Raw genomic sequence first — 19,280 nt, forward strand, 5'->3', positions numbered from 1 at the left:
AATGGGCTTTCATCAGTTGTAACAAATGTTCCACACCAGTGCAAAGTGTTGGTGGTGAGGTGGTATATAGAAATCCTGTATTTTATACATGATTGTTCTGTAAACCCACAACTTCTCTAACAAAGAAAAGAAAACCTCTGCGGGGGGGGGGGGGGCGGGGGGGAGAGAAGGGGATTTTGTTTTTAGTGACAAACAAGTTATGCAAATTGTAACACACAAAGGTTATGTTGTGTCAAACAGAATCAGAATTCTCATATACTTGCACTATAAGAGGAGAATAGGCTTGTGTCAAGAAGCCCTGGAATTTAGACTCTCAATTGAATCTGTCATAATTTCCTCTGTTCTCAAACCAGAGTACATCTTTGATACATCATAATTAATGTTGTGAACATATGACAAAGAATTAGGAATTCACTTTTCAAAAGTCTGACCAAGAGTACCATTAGCAATTGAAGTATTAAACATGGTTCTCCAGTGCTCTGCCTATAGAGAAACTGACAAACTTTATTACTTTAGATTTCAAAAGTCCATCTTCAAAGATTTGAGTTTGCTCAGTTGTTTGCCTTCAGTCTTGTTATTGCAGAGGGAAAGTTTGGCCAAGTGAACAAGTAATTTTCCAAAAGCATTAATAACAGTGACTGCATGGACCTGAATTGAGATATTTACATTACAGATACCAGGGGTAAGCAAACTTTTTCTGTAAACGGCCAGACAGTAAATATTTTAGGTTTTGTAGGCCACATGGTTTTTTATCACAACTATTTCTCTTTGCTGGCATAGCATGAGAACAGCCATACACAACAGGTAAGTGAATGTATGTGGCTGTGTGCCAATCAAACTTTATTTACAAGAACAGGTGGTAGGCTAAATTTGGCCTGAGGCTACAGTTTGCCAATCCCTAATACCTATCTCTGATTTAAAATATCTACAAAAGAACCCAAGCAATAAAGGAAGTCCTTTCTGTAAAGGCCTCTACCTTGTGAGTTTTGGTGGGAATCCATATCCTACCATGGAAGCTGAAAGCATATTTTCTAACCTCTCATACAACCAAGGCATGGACAGATCTAAGTGCTACCAATGAGACACACTCATCCCAGACTTTGAATCAGAAGCTAGTGTTACCAAGAAGAAAGAACTGCAGAGTCCACTCTAGCAGCTAGTGGTAGCAGCAGTAGTTTCACCAAATCCACAATTGTTCTCTAGTCCTTCTAGCAACTCTGTAACTAACCAATATTCTTTTAGTAAATTCCTTTTCTTTAAATTAACCTGAATTAGGTTCTGTCACATGCAAATAAGAACACTAACAGACCCTGGGCTAGAAGTATCAGCATCACTTGAGGAATTGGTAGAAATGTAGATTATCAGGCTGCAGCTTAGAACTAGTCAGTCAGAAACTCTGGGGACCGAAGGTCATCTATCTGTGGTCTATTAAGCTCTACAGGTGATTCTAAAGCACACTAAAGTGAGAGAACCATAGGTTTTATGTCATTTTGGGTTATTTTCTGTTGACCTATTTAAAAGGGAAGGAAAACAAACACTGAGGTGTCTAGTAAATCCTGGTCTCTTCAGTGCACCTGGTTTGAGGGTCACAAGATGCTAAACATTCATGAAAATACAGAAAAGAACTTCATAAAGGACCACAAAAGGACAGTTGTCAGGGCAAACTGATAAATGCTTTCTTTCACATAATGTGGGTGGTCGTGGTATTTCGTTGACATGGGCCAGCAAGTAGTTGTTGTCTGAGTAATGTTAGACTTGGCAAGGAGTTTCTTGTGGCAATTATCTCTGAGGCCTGATACATGGTATTCTCTATTAGGCTCTTGGAGGCCTAGAGCAATAAAATTTATCACAGAAGGCAAAAACAAAGAACAAAAACCCTGAAAGAGGATGTGTCTTATACACATTTATTGATACTGAAAAACTTAAAATGCTAGATTCAAGGGGGTGTTAATCATTTATAGAGAGTGCACTTGAAAGCTGCTCTATGAAACCTGAAAGAGGGAAGTCATGAGAAGTGTACAAAAACTAGGAAGTTATGAAATCCCAGAGCATCAGGAACACCTGAATCAGCTACTGCTTCTGTAATGGCAACAAAAAAATACTGCAGATATAATCCAGGGGGCATTAGAACAGATACCAGTTCAGAATTAGTGACTAAATAATCAGTTCCCTAAAAGAACAGGGAGGGCCGGAGGAGTGGTGATGATTCAGTACTTAAATAGATCAGCCACACCATTTCAGTCAATCAGTGAAGTTGGGCAGCCTGAGGTGGGTGGGTTAGATGGGGCCACTGCCACCCTACAACAAAGTAGCTCTCTTTTTACACCACTGAAATAATTCAAGCCTATAGCTTTCATTGTATATATAGTCTATGGATTTTCAATTTCACTGTTAAACGAAACGCTGAATTAGTAATTGACAGCACTGTATGTATAAATAATGATACTTTTAAACATGCATTTCTAGTGATGGATACAGGCCATTGTATTAATATATTTTTTATAACCTAGAAAGTTGTGCAGAACAGAGTGTAAACTGTAATCCATAATTAGCAATGCGTCATGTTCATCAATGTTCATCAACTGTCACAAGTGTACCACACTAAAGAGAAATGTTGGTGATGGGGGAAGTATGGGGGGGGCCATATGGGAATCCCTTATATTTTTTATGTAACATTTATGTAAGCTAAAGCTGCTTTAAAAATAAAAAAATAATTAAAAATAAATAAATACACATTTCTAATTAAGCAGGTTGGGATTTTTATTGTCTTGCTTAGATTACAATGTTGTGCAAAGCAATGTGCTACTCTCAGAAACTCAATCTCCCAATTCTGATGAATGCTGTTTTATAGATGCTTAGAGAACCAACCAAAACTTGAAAAACTCAGACTGGGATGTTTAGAGCAATTTTGCATTTTCCTATTTCTTAAAACCTAAAAGTAGTGAATTTCTGATCTGTGATATACTTAATACAACTTTTTAAAATAGCATCAATTATCCAAAACCCTCATTAAGTTATTTTTTTTAACCAAGATTTTTATACTTGTTTTTTAAATCTGGAAAACAAGTCCATCCCAGGAAATTTAAGAACTAACTCTCAGTTACTAACTGACAATTTGCTTGAAGTTTATTATCTATAAAATGGGGATGATAAAATATTTACCTTTGAGCATAAAATAATGGTTATCAAAATGTGTAGCATAAATGCACAACTACGTGACTATATCAAATACCAATGACTGTACACTTTGGATGGATAGTATGTTTTATTAATATGTATCAATAAAATTTATTAAAAAAAGAATATTGACCATTTGCAATTCTGGTCATTTAAAAAACTTTATAATATATAATGTGTAATATTATGTTTATTGTAGAAAAATTAATGAGAAATAAAAAGATACTAAAAATTATTCATGAAAATAAATATGTAGTATAACAGTAGCAAATACTAAGAATTACAAAACAAGAATTATATTCAGCAGACTACTAAACATAGTTTAAAGATTTTCAACAATATCCCAAGTTAACAAAGACCACATACAAAACAGAGAACCCTATTCCACTGTTTTCTTATTCTTGGAGGTAGAAATATATTCAACAAAATGACAATAAAGAACTATAGGAGTTGAAATGTGGGAACTGCCGATAATGTGTTGGCTAAAGGTATCGCTGATGTCAGAAGCAAAACGCTGTGCCGACCAAGGGAGCGCGGAGGAGGCCGAGAATTCTGTTTCAAGACAACGTTGAGCCCGCCCAGTAGACATCATGAGCAAAGCTCACTCGCCCGAGTTGAAAAAATTTATGGACAAGAAGTTCTCATTGAAATTAAATGGTGGCAGACATGTCGAAGGGATAGAGAGGATTTGATCCCTTTATGAATCTTGTGATAGATGAGTGTGTGGAGATGGCAACTAGTGGGCAACAGAACAATATTGGAATGGTGGTAATACGAGGAAATAGTATCATCATGTTAGAAGCCTTGTAACGAGTATAATGACTGTGTTCAGCAGAGAAATCAACTGCTTCCATATGTCCCCTCCCTAAAGGCCTGTTTAAATTTTTTGTTAAATAAACTTTTGTAATAGTAAAAAAAAAAAAAAGAACTATAAAACACTTATAACACACCTGAAGCTCAGAGATTGGTTTCTAAATAAAATTTCTGGCTAAAAAGAACAAGGGTTCCTTGGATAGATGACTGATTTCTGGACTAGGGCAAAGAAAGTACAAGCCCACGACATCCTTCTGTATCAGAAGTAAGTACTCAAGACTTCCTGACGTCATGTCAAAAACATAGGGCTCCCACTGGCTAAATTTGGGAAAATCTGACAATTAAAAAGAGTACTGATAATATTGAATGCAGAAATAATCCTTGAATTCATAATAATACTCAAAGGGGGGAGAGGAAAGAGGGGAAAGCTCAGAAGAATACTAGCTTACAAATGTGGAAGGATAACAGAACTAGAAAATTTAGAAAAAGTCCATCAAAATATTATTGGAGAAGAGGATATTCACACATTTTCAACTTATTTATAAATTACAGATGGGTAAAGGTACATCAACAAAAGACACATAAAGGTGATCAAATTTAGCAATGCGAATAACTGAAAGGTGTTATGTGTCTCTTTATGTAATAACAGGGAAACTACCCATCATCCATGTAATTTCTTGCCAAAAAATTACTTAACCTGAATATAATCATGAAAAAAACAATTATGATTATGCTATATTCTATAAGACAATTATGCTATATTCTATAAAACAATTATGATTATGCTATATTCTGTAAGACATCATAAAAGAAAGAAAAAGGCAGGAAGAACATTCAAGATTAAAGGAAATGTAAGAGACAGGACAACAAAATGTAATGTACCTCAAGCAGATCCTGGATAAAAAAATAAAAACTATGAAAAACATCTTGGAAATAACTGGTGAGGGCTGAAGTGCCATCGGGTTTGAAAATAACTTTCAAATGATTTAGCAAAATTAAATATATACTAGAGAAAAGGGAATAAAGTATGGCAAAATATTAATTCTGGGTGGAGGGTGTCTGATAAAGGCCACTATTCTTTCAATATTTATGAAGGTTTAAGTTTTTCAAAATAAAATGAGTAGGGAGAACGCATGACCAATCCTGGATTTTCCTTCATGTGGTGACAAGTTTTTCTAGCTTTATATTTAAATTTCGAGTCTTTATTTAATGATCTGCATTCTTTTTTCTTAATGGTCAAAAAGCTTATATTTAGAATTAGCCAGGTGGACTCAATTTAAATGATCCCAATTTTGTTGGCAACATCCAAAGCATCATTGTCAGGAGCCAGTGGAACATATGCCTTCTTTTCTCTATCAGGCCTGATCCGGGTGTTGACCTTGGCCATGTCAATGTCATAGAGCTTCTTCACAGCCTATCTGATCTGGTGCTTGTTGGCCCTGACATCCACAATGAACACAAGTGTGTTGTGGACTTCAATCTTCTTCAGAGCCCACTCAGTGGTCAGGCGGGCCTTGATAATGGCATAGTGGGCATGCTTGTTTGTGCTAGGGGCATTCTTTTGAGGATATTTGGGCTGTCTTCTGAGACACAGCACCTTCGGCCCCCAGAAGGTGGGTGACATGCGTATCATTTTTTTGTGTGGCTGTGGACCCTTTCAGTACTGTATTCTTGACTTTCAAAGCCTTTGCTTTCACTTTGGTTTTGGGAGGGGCAGGGGCTTCCTTCTTTGCTTTGGCACCTTCTTCATGAAAAGGAACCTACCTTCTTTTTAAAATGATCTTTTCTCCTGCATTTCCCATCATCACCACATGCTCACCTTTGCCTATGACAACTACCCCCAGCAATGTTCTCTGGCAAAGCCTTCCAACTCTAGACACTCCCAGACAACTGATAACTCATCCAACCACTATATGAGAATCTAGTCCTTGTTTTGCTACAGATGAGTATACATTTTTTCATAGTAAACTTGAAATTTGTGTTTATAGATTAAAATATGTTGTCTAATTATATTACTTGGAGATTAAATCTGTATTAATAAAAACTTTCTAATAATAAAAATTACACCTTGAAATATTAATTTTTAAGTCTCAAGTGATATGCTTAAATTTTAGGACTCCAATAATTAAACACCAAGACATACCAAAAGATCAAGCATCCAATTATTTACAAGTTCAAAGTTTAAAGTATAACCTAAAGTTCAAGTTTCTGAACCTACCTTCCATTCTAAAGTCACCTTACACTTGCTAATTACAAATTCCACACATATTTTTCAATCTGTATCTCTCTTCACATTCTATATATCATTTGACTGCTGACATATTCCTTATTCATTCACTTATCCCTCCTCAAACTCTATACTATATATGGTTCTCTCCTGGTTCTTGTCCTTACGAGAAACATTTAGCAATGGTTACAAGCACAGACTATCAAATCAGACTGCCTGGTTGGAATCCTGGCTCCATGGCTTCCTAGCTATGTGATTTCAGACAAGTTATTTAATCTCTCTTTGCTGCCATTTTCCCATATATGAGATGTGAATAATACCTTCTTTCAGAGGGTGTTTGGAAGAATTAAAGGTATGGACAGTACTTATATAACAGTGTCAGACATCCAATAAGTTCCAAATAACATATAAATCTTAGTTATTGTTATTACTACTTTTCTGCTCCAATTGCTCCTTTAAAGTCTTTTTCTTGGGCTCCCTCCCTCCTTCCTCTCTCTCTTTCTCCTCTCACATGTTCATAACATTTATGTGCTCAGAGCTGTGACATCTTCCCTTTCTTGATTGGAGATTCTATACTGTCATCTCCATATTCAGGGCTTCAACCACAATATATATGCTAATGTTCCCATATTGGTATTTCTAGCCCAGAGCATTCAAGTGAGCTTACAAACTAAACTTTTTATTGCACACTGCTTGCACCAGGGTGGCCCATCAGCATATCAAGTCCAACTATGTCCAAAGCTAAATTCATTACCTTCACTCCTAGCTACACTTGACTCCTGAGTTCCTTGAAATAAGCCACAGTATACAGCTTCAATGGCTCTAGGTAGAAACCGTCCAAGTTTACTTCCTAAATATCTCTATTCACCACCATAACCAAACCAATTAAGGAATTCCATCTTTCTCACTGGATAACTGAAAACAGATTTCTTGCCTCTGGCTTGACTCCCTGTATTGCATTCTTCACAATGCTGCTGGAGTGATCTTTCTTTTTTAAACTCCTCCACGATATGACCATCCATGATCTGGATCCTAACCATGCCTCCAGCCTCATGTATTTTACTATTAGCTCTTGTCCCAGTGTTCTAGCTGCCCAGGCAACTTGCATATACATTTCAAGCCCTCTTTTTTTTTTTTAAGATTTATTTATTTATTTATCTCCCCTTCCCCCCTGCCACCCCAGTTGTCTGCTCTCTGTGTCTATTTGCTGCATCTTCTTTGTCTGCTTCTGTTGTTGTCAGCGGCACGGGAATCTGTGTTTCTTTTTGTTCTGTCATCTTGTATGTCAGCTCTCCGTGTGTGTGGCACCATTCCTGGGCGGGCTGCACTTTCTTTCACGCTGGGCGGCTCTCCTTACAGGGCGCACTCCTTGCGTGTGGGGCTCCCCTACATGGGGACACCTCTGCGAGGCACGGCACTCCTTGTGCGCATCAGCACTGCGCATGGGCCAGCTCCACATGGGTCAAGGAGGCCCGGGGTTTGAACCGTGGACCTCCCATGTGCCAAGCCCTCTTAGTCTCCTGGCCTTGGCAAATGCTGCTTTCTCTGTAAGAAACACACTTTGTCCCTTCTTCACCTAACTTTAATATATTCTAATGTAATCTCAAATCATGTTTCCCTTTTCTAGAACAACCTGTCTGACACCTGCCTACTCTTCTAACACCATCCACATCCACCAACCTTGTTATGAACTCCTGAGCACCTGATATTTACAACTATAGCAATACTTAACTAGGAAGTATTTCAATTGTCTGTACTTGTCTATCTCCTTCCCTGATGACAGAAATGTCTTTAATCTTTTATCCCTGGTACTTAAGGCATTGCTTAAAAATATTTACTGCTCAAATATTCTTAGGAAGTCTTCCTCCAAAAGAGTATGTATTCAACTCTGCCTCAATGATTCATTTAACAAGCCCATTAATACTCCAAACTCTAGTCCAGGCTGTGATACTCAGCCTGATAGTCAAACCGACTATGATGATACCTCCTATTAGTTGAATACTTTAAAAAAGCCTAACTAGAATACACTAGCATACTTTGAAAACAGAAGCATAAATTAAAAAGCAGAATGGTAAAAGAAATCACATATCAAGAACATCTATTTTCAGTCTACATAAAACTTGAGAATTTTAAGTTTCCATTAATTAAATTGACACTGGCACCTAAAGTACTTCATATGGCACAGGTAAAACTAGAGCAAACAGAGGGTACTTATTTAGGAAAAATATTAGGTCTCTATACACATTTCTGTACAAAAACGAAAGTTCAAAGTTAAAAATGTAGCCTGAATTTCACTGTTATGATAAAGAGAAAGCAGTGGTTACTACTGGACTGAGGAAGTCACTGATGAATCATGTGACCCTGGAACAAGACATTTTACCTCTGGAGTTCAGTTTCTTTACCTGTATGCAACTGATTTCACTAGCTTTTTGATGCCATCAGTTAAAAGTATATGCTATACATGTTCACAAATAGATGCAAGGCAGGGCTGCTACTTCTACTATGTACTAACTGATCTGTCCAATGAGTCCAACTGTCTCTGCCATATGCCAAAGCCCTGACTGCAACCCTCTGGCTACCAAAATTTCAGTTTGTGGCAAAACAGAGTAAAAGGAGTGGGGAAAAGAGGAGGGAGATGGGGAGTTATTGCTTAATGGTATATGGAGTTTCCGATTGGGGTGATGAAAAAGTTTTGGTAATGGATGGTGGTGTTGGTAGCACAATATTATGAATGTAATTAATATCACTGAATTGTACAAATGAAAGTGGTTAAAATGGGAAATGTTGTGCACATGCTACCACAATAAAACTTAAAAGAAAAAAAATTTTTTAAAGGGACATCAAATAGATGCTGCTTATAGCTCCATACTCTTGAGTTTTTAATAAAGTAGATTCATTAGGTTTTTATTTCACGTATGCCCTTCCAAAGGTCAGGACTCCATCACAAAGTCAAGTTCATCAAGCCTGGCTATTCCTTCCCTATGAAGAAATTTGTCATAGAGCAGTTTCTTCATCTCTCAGAAACAAAATCTTATTATGTTTAAATTCCAGGATGGCCAAAACTTTCTCTCAAGTTGGGAATCTCCAATAAATGTAAAAGGAAATACCTGGGAGCAATGTTCTCTAAAGGCCCTATACAGATTTAGCATTCCTTTTCTAACTTGATGGGCTTACAAATGAAATCCAAAGGGTCCCAGGAACAAAATTTTTTTTCACTTTACAGAGAACCCTCTGAATGTGCATTTGCTGTACAAATGCACAACAGAATCTTTGTTCTGTCACCCTCAGGGATGTGCACAATGAGTCACTCAAAAATGACTCCAAGTACAATGGCGCTCTTTTGTAAACTCAGAAAAAAATAATCTCTGCAAGTGTACATTTAAAGAGCACTATTTTAAGTTCTGAAACAGGCTAATAAATTATTACAAGTACTAAATTTTACTTTTTTTTCAGTTCTAGCTCACTCTAACTTTTAGTAGTAAAAAGCAGCTAGTTTTTTAAATGAAAAAAAAATTAAAGAAATAAAAAGAAAAAAGAAGCTAGTTTTTTTAAGAACCTTTTTCTGATTTTAAGTGGGCAATCAGTATCTAGCTGAGTATAACATTTCGCCCAGAAAAAGTCTTAATCATCTGATTAAAAAGTATGAAAAATTAAAACTGGCATTTACCTATTATTTCTCTTAAGATTTTCTATAAATGCATTTTTGAAGCCACATGGAAAAGGAATTCCTGTTCCAAAATATGACTAAGTTTCCTACATCCTAACTGCCTCTGAAGAACTGCCAGGTAAAACAGTTTATTTGTGGTAATTGTACTTTATTCATATTTTAGTAAGAGAATATCAACAGCAAACTTTTATTTTGCCAGATGTCAACTGTTTTCTTATTCTAACACTTCAAACATTAGACTGATAGAAATCGCTTAAGAATTTAGGCAACTGCATTTCTCACATTCCTTTTCTTTTCTAAGGCCTTTTATATATATACATATACATACATACATATATATATATATATATTTGGATATCTACTATGTGCCAAGTATTGAATAATGAAATGAGAGATAAGGATAGAGGTGTTGTCACCCAAGACTTTACGGTCCCAACAGAGACAATCATGCAACTAATACTAACAAAATACAGTAGTAATTACTATGGTGGAGGAAGATTCAGAGAGACCTGGGAACACAGAGGAGTGGAAAAGTGAAGGACTCTGCAGAAGAGCAATGAAAATGAGATTTCAGTGAGGAGTCCAAATGTGTCAAGATAGACTAGCTTTCCAGCAAGCTAGTATGTATGGCTACCATTTATTAAGTACTCATTGAAAGGCACTTTGCTAAATACTTTATATATATTGTTTCATTTAGACCTCATAACAATCCCAAAAAGATATTCAGTCTTTTTTTTTTTTTTTTTTTATTTTTTATTTATTTCTCTCCCCTTCCCCCACCAACCCCCCGTTGTCTACTCTGTGTCCATCTGCTGCGTGTTCTTCTTTGTCCGCTTGTCAGCGGCACGGGAATCTGTGTTTCTTTTCGTTGTGTCATCTTGCTGTGTCAGCTCTCCATGTGTGCGCTGCCATTCCTGGGCAGGCTGCACTTTCTTTCACGCTGGGCGGCTCTCCTTACAGGCACACTCCTTGCGCGTGGGGCTCCCCTACACAAGGACACCCCTGCGTGGCAGGGCACTCCTTGCGCACATCAGCACTGCTCATGGGCCAGCTCCACATGGGTCAAGGAGGCCTGGGGTTTGAACTGCGGACCTCCCACGTGGTAGACAGACACCCTATCCACTGGGCCAAGTCCGCTTCCCAGATATTCAGTCTTAAGAGAAGTTAGGTAACTTGCCTAGCGTCACTCAAATTCTCAGTGTTGAAGATTTGAAATAGGTTTGTCCAAATGCAAAATTCCCAGGGTCATAAACACCCCACCATACTGTTCTCATCTTACGTAGAGCACAGAGACAGGAGAGAATGTAGTATATGGACAATGGTTCTCATCTCTGTGTATGTATCAGAATTACTTAAGGAGTTTTCTATAATACTAATGCCACACTCCATTCCAGAAGGTTCTAATCAAGAAGTGAAGGGTGGGCCTGGACATTAAATTTCAAAACTTAAAAAAAAAAGTATATATCGCCTAGGTTCAGAAGCACTGTGTTAGGATATAAACAAATACTTAATACATGTGTGTTTGGGAATGGGGGATGATAAAGCTAGACTACCAGGCAGAGAACCATGGAGACCCTTTTATCTTTTTCCCTTCCCAACAGAGGAAAACTCACAAAAACAATACATTTACTGCCCTCACTTTCTCAGGTATTATTCTTTCTTCATTCCACTGCAATCAGGCCCCTTTTTATGAGTTCACTTAAGCAATCCATAGGATTTACCAGTCCTCACTTTTATTTTAACTCTTCCTCTCCTACCTCTAAACAATTTCTTTTTATCCTCCATTGCAGTTTCTTTCCATCCCTTTAATATTGTTCTTGCACCTAGTCCAAGGCTGTTCCCAACAAACAGAAGACATGAAGATTGTGCTAGCCTTGCCTTCGTACTATTGTATGGGCTTGGGAGGAACATAAAGACTGGGTGCCTCTTGGCCTTAACTATAACATCTGGGGGCTGAGAGGCAGTTACCTCAACAAATTAGCCTGAACAGAGCATGGCAGACAATCCAAAAGGGGAAACAAAAGGATAACTCAGTATATAAAGGATAAGTAGATGAAGACCAAAGTAAAAAGTTACAAGAGAGGAGGTTCTACAACCAAAGTACCAAAGAACCAAAAGATCTTCACAGTCTTCTTGGTTTTAAGAAAGAATACACACTATATGCCTAACTTAAATGAAGTTCAAAAGCAGGCACACCAACTCTAGGGTGATGGAAGGAACAACAGTGGCTTCCTTTGGGAAAAGTATTGCTCGGGAATAGAAGAATTTTGGAAGGGTATTAATATTCTATATTGTCTTTAGGATGTGTGGACTTTACTGTTTATGTATGATATATAATTTCAAAACTAAATCAAAAAGTCTGGTGGGTAGCAGACGCTCCTAGCCCAATCAGTGGTCAGGGTAGGCCAATTCTACCTCCTCAACATCTCACTGCCCCGTATGCTCCTTTTACCAATGGGTCCAGGATCTTATCACATACCTAGAATTACTGATTTTGTTTCCTTTAAGTAGGGAAACCATATCTCCTGGTTTTCCTATTGTATTGGTATAATTTCAAAAGCATCCCAGTTTGGAGAAAATGTCTCAACCTGTAAGCGTCCCTACCTCTAGTTTAGCCCTACTCCAATAAATCTTCAGCAAATAACCACTAAGTAATCTTTATAAAATTTGTTTTATTTTCAGGCTTCAAATATTCAGTGGTTCTTTCCTTTTCTTACAGGACGGAATTCAAATCCCTGAAATAATTCAACCCTGCTAGTATAACCAGATTCCTCATTTAACATCCAATACTATGTACCACCATCCCCAACACCCCGTATTTTAGCACAAATGCTTCATAACCTCTTTTTCATTATCACACTCCTCCCAAAGAGCTTTTTAACAGTTTCTTTTTTTCTTTAAAGATTTTTATTTATTTCTCCCCACCTCCACCACGCCCCAGTTGTCTCTTCTCTGCATCTATTTTGCTGCCTCTTCTTCTTTGTCCGCTTCTGTTGTTGTCAGCGGCATGGGAATCTGTGTTTCTTTTTTGATGTGTCATCTTGTGTCAGCTCTTCATGTGTGCGGCGCCATTCCTGGGCAAACTGCACTTTCTTTCGCCCTGGGCGGCTCTCCTTATAGAGTGCACTCCTTGCGCATGGGGCTCCCCCAAGCGGGGACACCCCTGGTGGCACAGCACTCCTTGTGCGCATCAGCACTGCGCATGAACCAGCTCCACACGGGTCAAGGAGGCCCGGGGTTTGAACCACGGACCTCCCATGTGGTAGACGGACGCCCTAACCACTGGGCCAAGTCCGCTTCCCTACACATTGTTTCTTAATCACTATCCCACTCCCAATTAAACACTAAGGAATAAGAATTGCCAAGCAGCGTAGTTTTTGCCTTCTTTAAAGCATCTGTGTGTGTGTGTGCGTATATGGTTACATGTATCAAAATTTGCCATTTTAACCATTTTTAAATGTATAATTCGGTGGCATTAATTACATTCATAATGTTGTACAACCATCACACAACCAAATTTCCAAATTATTTTCATCACTCCAAACAAAAACTCTGTACCCATTAAGCAAATAAATACCTCCTCACTCCTCCCCATAGCCCCTTGTAACCTCAAATCTACTTTTCTTCCTCTACGACTTCGCCTATTCTAGATATTCCATATAGGCAGAATATTTGTCCTTCTGTGTCTGCTTATTTCACTTAGTGTAATGGTGTTTTGTTTAGTTTTATTTTGAGGTACCAGGTCCAGGGACTGGACCTGGGACCACATATGCGGGAAGATGACACTCAATCACTGAACCACATAGGCTCTCCTAAGTTGGTTTTTTCATTTGTTTTGCTTATTGTTGGTGTTGTTTTTTTTAAGGAGGCACTGGGAACCAAACCAGTTCCTCCCATGTGGGAAGCAGGTGCTCTACTGCTTGAGCCACATCTGCTCCCAACATAATGTTTTCAATGTTCATCCAATTTGTGGCATGTATCAGAACTTCGATCTTTTTTATGACTGAATAATAAATATCCCATTGTATGGATATACTATAATTTGTTCATCCATTCATCTGTCGATGGACACCTGGGTTGTTTCCACCTTTTGACATTGTGAATAATGGTGCTTTGAACATTTGTGTACAAGTAACTGTTACTTACATCTAGACAGTGGGAAGTTACTAAGAAATTCCAAGCAAGAGTTGAATACAGTCAGATTTAAGTGTTAGAAAGGTCACTCTGTCAGTAATAAGAAAGAGAGACAGTATATGACTCAAGCAAAAATCTAGGTGTAGAAACAATAAAAGCCTGAACTAGGGCACTAGACCTGGTGAGGAAGAGACAGAGAGAGTCAGGGGGTAGAAGCAACAAGATCAAATGCTAAATGGATATGAGGAGGAAGACAGGATGAATCAAGAGTAAAAACACCCAGATTTCTTGACTGAGCAACTGGACCACTCACCAATAGAATATGATGGAAGGGGAATGATGATGGCTTCAAAGTAGGAAAAGTGACTCAAGAACCTAGAGGACATCCAGGAATGATGCTGCGTTGGTGGTTAGATTTATGGGTCTGAAGCATATGAAAGTTGGTGAGTTGGAATATACAGTCCTAGGAGGTGTCAGCCTGTAAGAATTAACCAATGTCATGTTGTTGAATGATACTACCCTGGATGTACAAAGTTAGCAGTTTTAACAAAAAGAAAAGTATTCTCTTTTTAAAACATAAGGAATTTACAAAATACATTTCTAAATTGTTTTCTTGGACAGATTTATTGATCACCTAATATGTGCACTGCATGGTATTTAGCAACTTAAGAGTTAGGGAGAGTAGAAGAGGAAGATGAGCTCATTATGAGGTAAATAAAAGGGCTTGAGAAAGAATGGTGTTGAGTATGGACTGAGTTGAGAGGCAGCCAACTTCAGTGTTTCATGCTGATTTTGATTGTGGTTTCTTTAGATAATTTTGGAATAAAGACTGAAAATGAGTACCTTACCAGCTTTTGTTGTTTTAGAATAAGAAAATTTTAGACTTGAATAGTCTGTAGCTTCCCATAGATTTTTCAAGCCTAAAATTTTCCATTAACAACTCTTTGCAAAGTTAATAAGGGTTATCAGAGAACTAGAACTAGCTTAGGAAAAACATGCTGTGGAAGCTGGTTCTATAAAGTAGGGGAAATAGAAAAGTAAAAAGCTATGTTAGATTCTATCTAAATGGCACAGTCTACAACATGCTTCCATTCTCAGTGTCTGGCTCAATGAGATAATGTCTCAGTTGATAGTTTTACAATTCAAAATAATGAAACCATTAATTTTGTTCCAGAAACACACACACGAGTTCTTTACTCATTAATTATATGATGCAAATATCTGAATATAAGACACCACTTCTTATCTATTTGTATAGTTTTTGTAATGCTTTGCACCCTATAGCTATGCAAAGGAAAAGAAAATGAATTAATGGATTTTAAACTCTTCTATTACATCCTTTATTTGCTTGGGCTCCAAGATACCACAACACTCTCCTGGTTTTCTTCTTACCTCACTGCTCCCTCTCATTCCCCTTGACTGATTTCTCCTCTTTCCTTTGACCTTATAGTGACTAAGTGCCCCAGGCCACTCTGGTTCTCTTCTATTCTCTACCTACACTTGCCACCTTGGTAATTTCATCCATTTTCATGACTTGGAATAATATTTATAAGTTGACGACTATAAAATTTATCTCCAGTCTAGTCCTGTCTCTAAAACTATAACTGCCCACTCAATATTTCTAGTAGACATTTCAAAACTGACATGTATAAACTCAACTTTCAATCATACTCCAAAATCTATTCTTCCTGCAGCTTTCCCCATCTCTCTAATGGCAGTTAAAACTCTCTTTGATGATGTCTTAGTTTGCAAGTCTGCTATGACACATACCACACAATGGGTTGGCTTAACAACAGAATTTATTGGCTAGAAGTCCAAAAGCAAGGTGTCAGCAGGGGAATGCTTTCTTAGCAACATCTGTAGCATTCTGGTGTTGGATTGCCACAATCCTTGGGGTTCCTTGGCTTGCCTCCCAGCACATGGGAATCTCTCACTCCTTGCATCTGCTTTTCCACTGACATTCAGCTTGTGGCTCCTCCCTGTGACTTTCGCTGTCTCCTGGCTTTTATTTTTTTCCCCTTTATAAGGTCTCTAGTAACATGGATTAAGACCCATCCACATTAAGATGGGCTACAACTTAACTAAAAATAGCATCTTCAAGAGGACCTATTTACAGCGGGTTCACACAGTAATGTGAATTAAGGTGAAGAACATGTCTGTGTTTGGGCACATAAATCAATCTGCCAGAGAGGGTAAATCCAATACTCCAGCTCTTCAGGCCAAAAATCTTGAAATTGTGCTTGTCTCTTCTCTTTTCTCAAAGTTCTTATGTAGTCCATCAGCAAATACTGTTGGCTAAACTTTGAAAATATTTCCATAATTTGACTATTTCTCACTACTTCCATTACTATCACTCTAGATGAGTTACCATGATCTCCTAACCAATTTAATGCAATAATCTCCCAACTGACCTTCCTGCTCCTATCTTTGCTCCCCTACAGTCTACTTCAATGTCGAATGTCATACTTAGCTTCAAAACCCTTCAGTGGCCATCTCATTTCACACAAAATAAACGCCAAGGAATTTACAATGATTTATTAAGGGTTAGATGATACGTCTCCACCCTATTCCACCAGGACTGCTTCTGACTTCATCTCTCACTCCTTTCCAGTCACCCAGAGCTCCATATAAGCACCATATAAGCCTTTGCAATGACTGTTTCACCTGCTATATATCCCCATGGCTGATTTTATCACGTGTTTCAAAGTATTTGCTCAAAAGTCACCTTCCCAACCGGGACAACATTAACCACCTTATTTAAACTGTAACCCAGATCATATTACCTGTCGCTTCCAATCTCCCTTATCTTGCTCTTTTAAACTTTTATAGCAATTAGCAGCTTCTAATATAATACATAACTCACTTTTTATATTTATTATCTACCTTCTTTCTCCCACCAACCACCATGAGAATGTAAGCACCACTAGGGCAGGCCTGTTTTGTTCACTAATATATCCTACCACACTGACTAGTGCTTTGTGCTGGTAGGTTCACAATAAATATTTGTTGACTATGTTTATAAAAGACCCTTCAGACCCCACTAAAAGAATAAGGTCTATTGAAAACAGAAATGAACTTGTGGGAATTTCATTAAATTATTTATCATAAATAAGTCATCACTAGAAGTCAGGTTAACATATCTTCATATTTTTGTACCCAAAACAATTTCTACACTCATTACAAGCACTAGTATTGAATCTTTTAACATGTTATGCTGCTGGATGTCAGGGCTCTAGTCTGTTTACCATGAGCAGTCCTTTAACATTCTCTTGAACAATGTTGCTGTTCCAGTAAAACAAGATAAAGTGCTTAAAACGGCACACATTGGACATTATAACTTTATCAACAGTTTAGAAAGTTTAAGACTCAAATAGGAAACTTCAAACTAGGTAATTTTGCCACTAAAGAGAAGATTTTCCCACTGAAATGTGAATTTGGTATAAGCAATGCTTAAATTTTAAGCCTTGTATGATATTTTTTAATGATAGAAAAACTACAGCACAATTCACCTATTCAAGGTGATCATCTTCAATCAGCCCAAATTGACTGCAGGAATCATCGTAAGGAAATGAAGATACATGGTCTCAACGAAGGCACAGGTCTCTAAGAAAAAGACTCTGAAAAGTGTAATAATCTTATTCCAATCCAAAGATTAGGATCTCCACTAATAAAATCTGACTTACAACAACTTCACTTATGGCTTCAATAATTTCATTGTCCCAAAAGGTCCACACAATGTTACTGAGCACTTTCTATGCAAAACACTTTAAATGTGAAAAACTCAGAGATAACTTGGAAAGAACTAACCAAAACATTTCACTTATTACACCTATAAACAAGACAATCCAACAATTCATTCACATTCTTGTTGTCTTTTACTTTAAGGCTAGTAAACACACTTATTATAAAAACTTGTCAAAATGAAGGACAATCTTCCTAAAAAAATATAAACACATTTAAGGATAATGCAAGGCTAATTCGTTTTAGTTACCTGATCGAAAATAAGCCCTCAAGTTAAAGGAAAATCTTTTAACCTGAAAATCGTTTAAGCTGATGCCATTACTCTTAATCCAATACAAATGCTGGATTCAAGCAATCACTGCTTCAAGTACAAAACACTAAAATTCTCACCGACAGTCTGAAAAAGTACCTCCAGAACTCATCTTTAAATATGCATCACCCACCAAAGAACTCACCTGACCGGATGCACAATTTTAAACTGAAATTGAAAACTTTACTTTAAAAAAAAAAAAGTAATTTCACAATATTTTAGGAACCATTAAACATGTTATTTCTTAGTAACAAGTAAGGTGTTAGTTTATTTACACCTTCTACCTCATTTTTCATAATATACCTGAATATATGGGCAAACCCATTCCGAGACTACAGCCTACCCTCACAAAATACGATTTGGTATGTGCTTTCTTATCGAAGCCACTAGGAAGTCAGCGGCAAGGACGGGAGTGCAGGAAAAGTGGCACTGCGAGCAGGAAAGGCGGTGTTCACTTCGTCACCGCAGCCCGCGAGAAGGACGAGGGGGGAAAGCCGGGAGACAAGAGGAACAGACAGCCCGGCAGCAGGTGCGAGGCTCTGGAACCAGGACAGCAGCCAAAGGCTTCCGACAGACAGGGAGATGCTGTCCGCTGGAACTGGGGACACGAGCTATGTCGGCCGGCCTTACCTCGGGAGTCCGCTCGGGAGGTTTCTTCTTCAGCGCCTGTCTAGTGCCGGGGTCCACGGGTGAGTTCATGGTCGCAGTCCCAGCCCCTGTACTCCACAGCCTGCCCTTACCAGCCCTCGCGAGGGCGCATTTGCCTTAGGTAGAGAGGGTCTCCACCCCGTCCGCCACCGAGGATGGGAACTCCAGACCGCCGTACAGCCTGTGATCAAGCAAACACCCCTTTGCAACGCCCGCCCCAAGCTTCAGCCCACGCGCGACTGGCCGGAGGGAGGCCCGCGCGACGAGAGGGAGGAATAAGAGAAGGACAAGCGCGCATGCGTAGCACGCGCGCACACGGAAACGAATGCCCAAGGCTGTGACTTCGCGTGACGTAAGAAATGGGGCGGTGCAGAGCTAGGCCTTTTCCTACCCTTCTTCGTAAGATTTAAGGAAACGTCGCGAGATTTCAACTAAGCCCGTGACGGGATTTGCTTCAGAGTTGCGACTTCGACTGCCCCAGCTTCCGGGGAAGGGCCGGAAACGCGCTGTGATGACCTAGGCGAAAAAAATAGCTGGTTGGGACTGATTTATAGAGGAGGAGT

The 19,280-nt window shown here is 38.5% G+C and overlaps 1 protein-coding gene across 4 annotated transcripts in view; it reads right to left on the minus strand.

Annotated features, from left to right (window-relative positions):
* Window positions 1–19,022, minus strand: part of RAPGEF6 (Rap guanine nucleotide exchange factor 6) — a 273,773-nt gene extending 254,751 nt beyond the window's left edge. For all 4 annotated transcript variants that reach the window (XM_058278054.2, XM_058278041.2, XM_058278050.2 and 1 more), the window contains exon 1: window positions 18,700–19,022. In XM_058278054.2, the coding sequence (XP_058134037.1) occupies window positions 18,700–18,768 (69 nt within the window). In that variant the 5' untranslated portion in view covers window positions 18,769–19,022. The remainder of the gene's footprint in view (window positions 1–18,699) is intronic.
* Between the last annotated feature and the right edge of the window lie 258 nt (window positions 19,023–19,280).

The sequence above is a fragment of the Dasypus novemcinctus genome, chromosome 2, assembly GCF_030445035.2.
Source record: "Dasypus novemcinctus isolate mDasNov1 chromosome 2, mDasNov1.1.hap2, whole genome shotgun sequence".
NCBI classification, from domain to species: domain Eukaryota; kingdom Metazoa; phylum Chordata; class Mammalia; order Cingulata; family Dasypodidae; genus Dasypus; species Dasypus novemcinctus.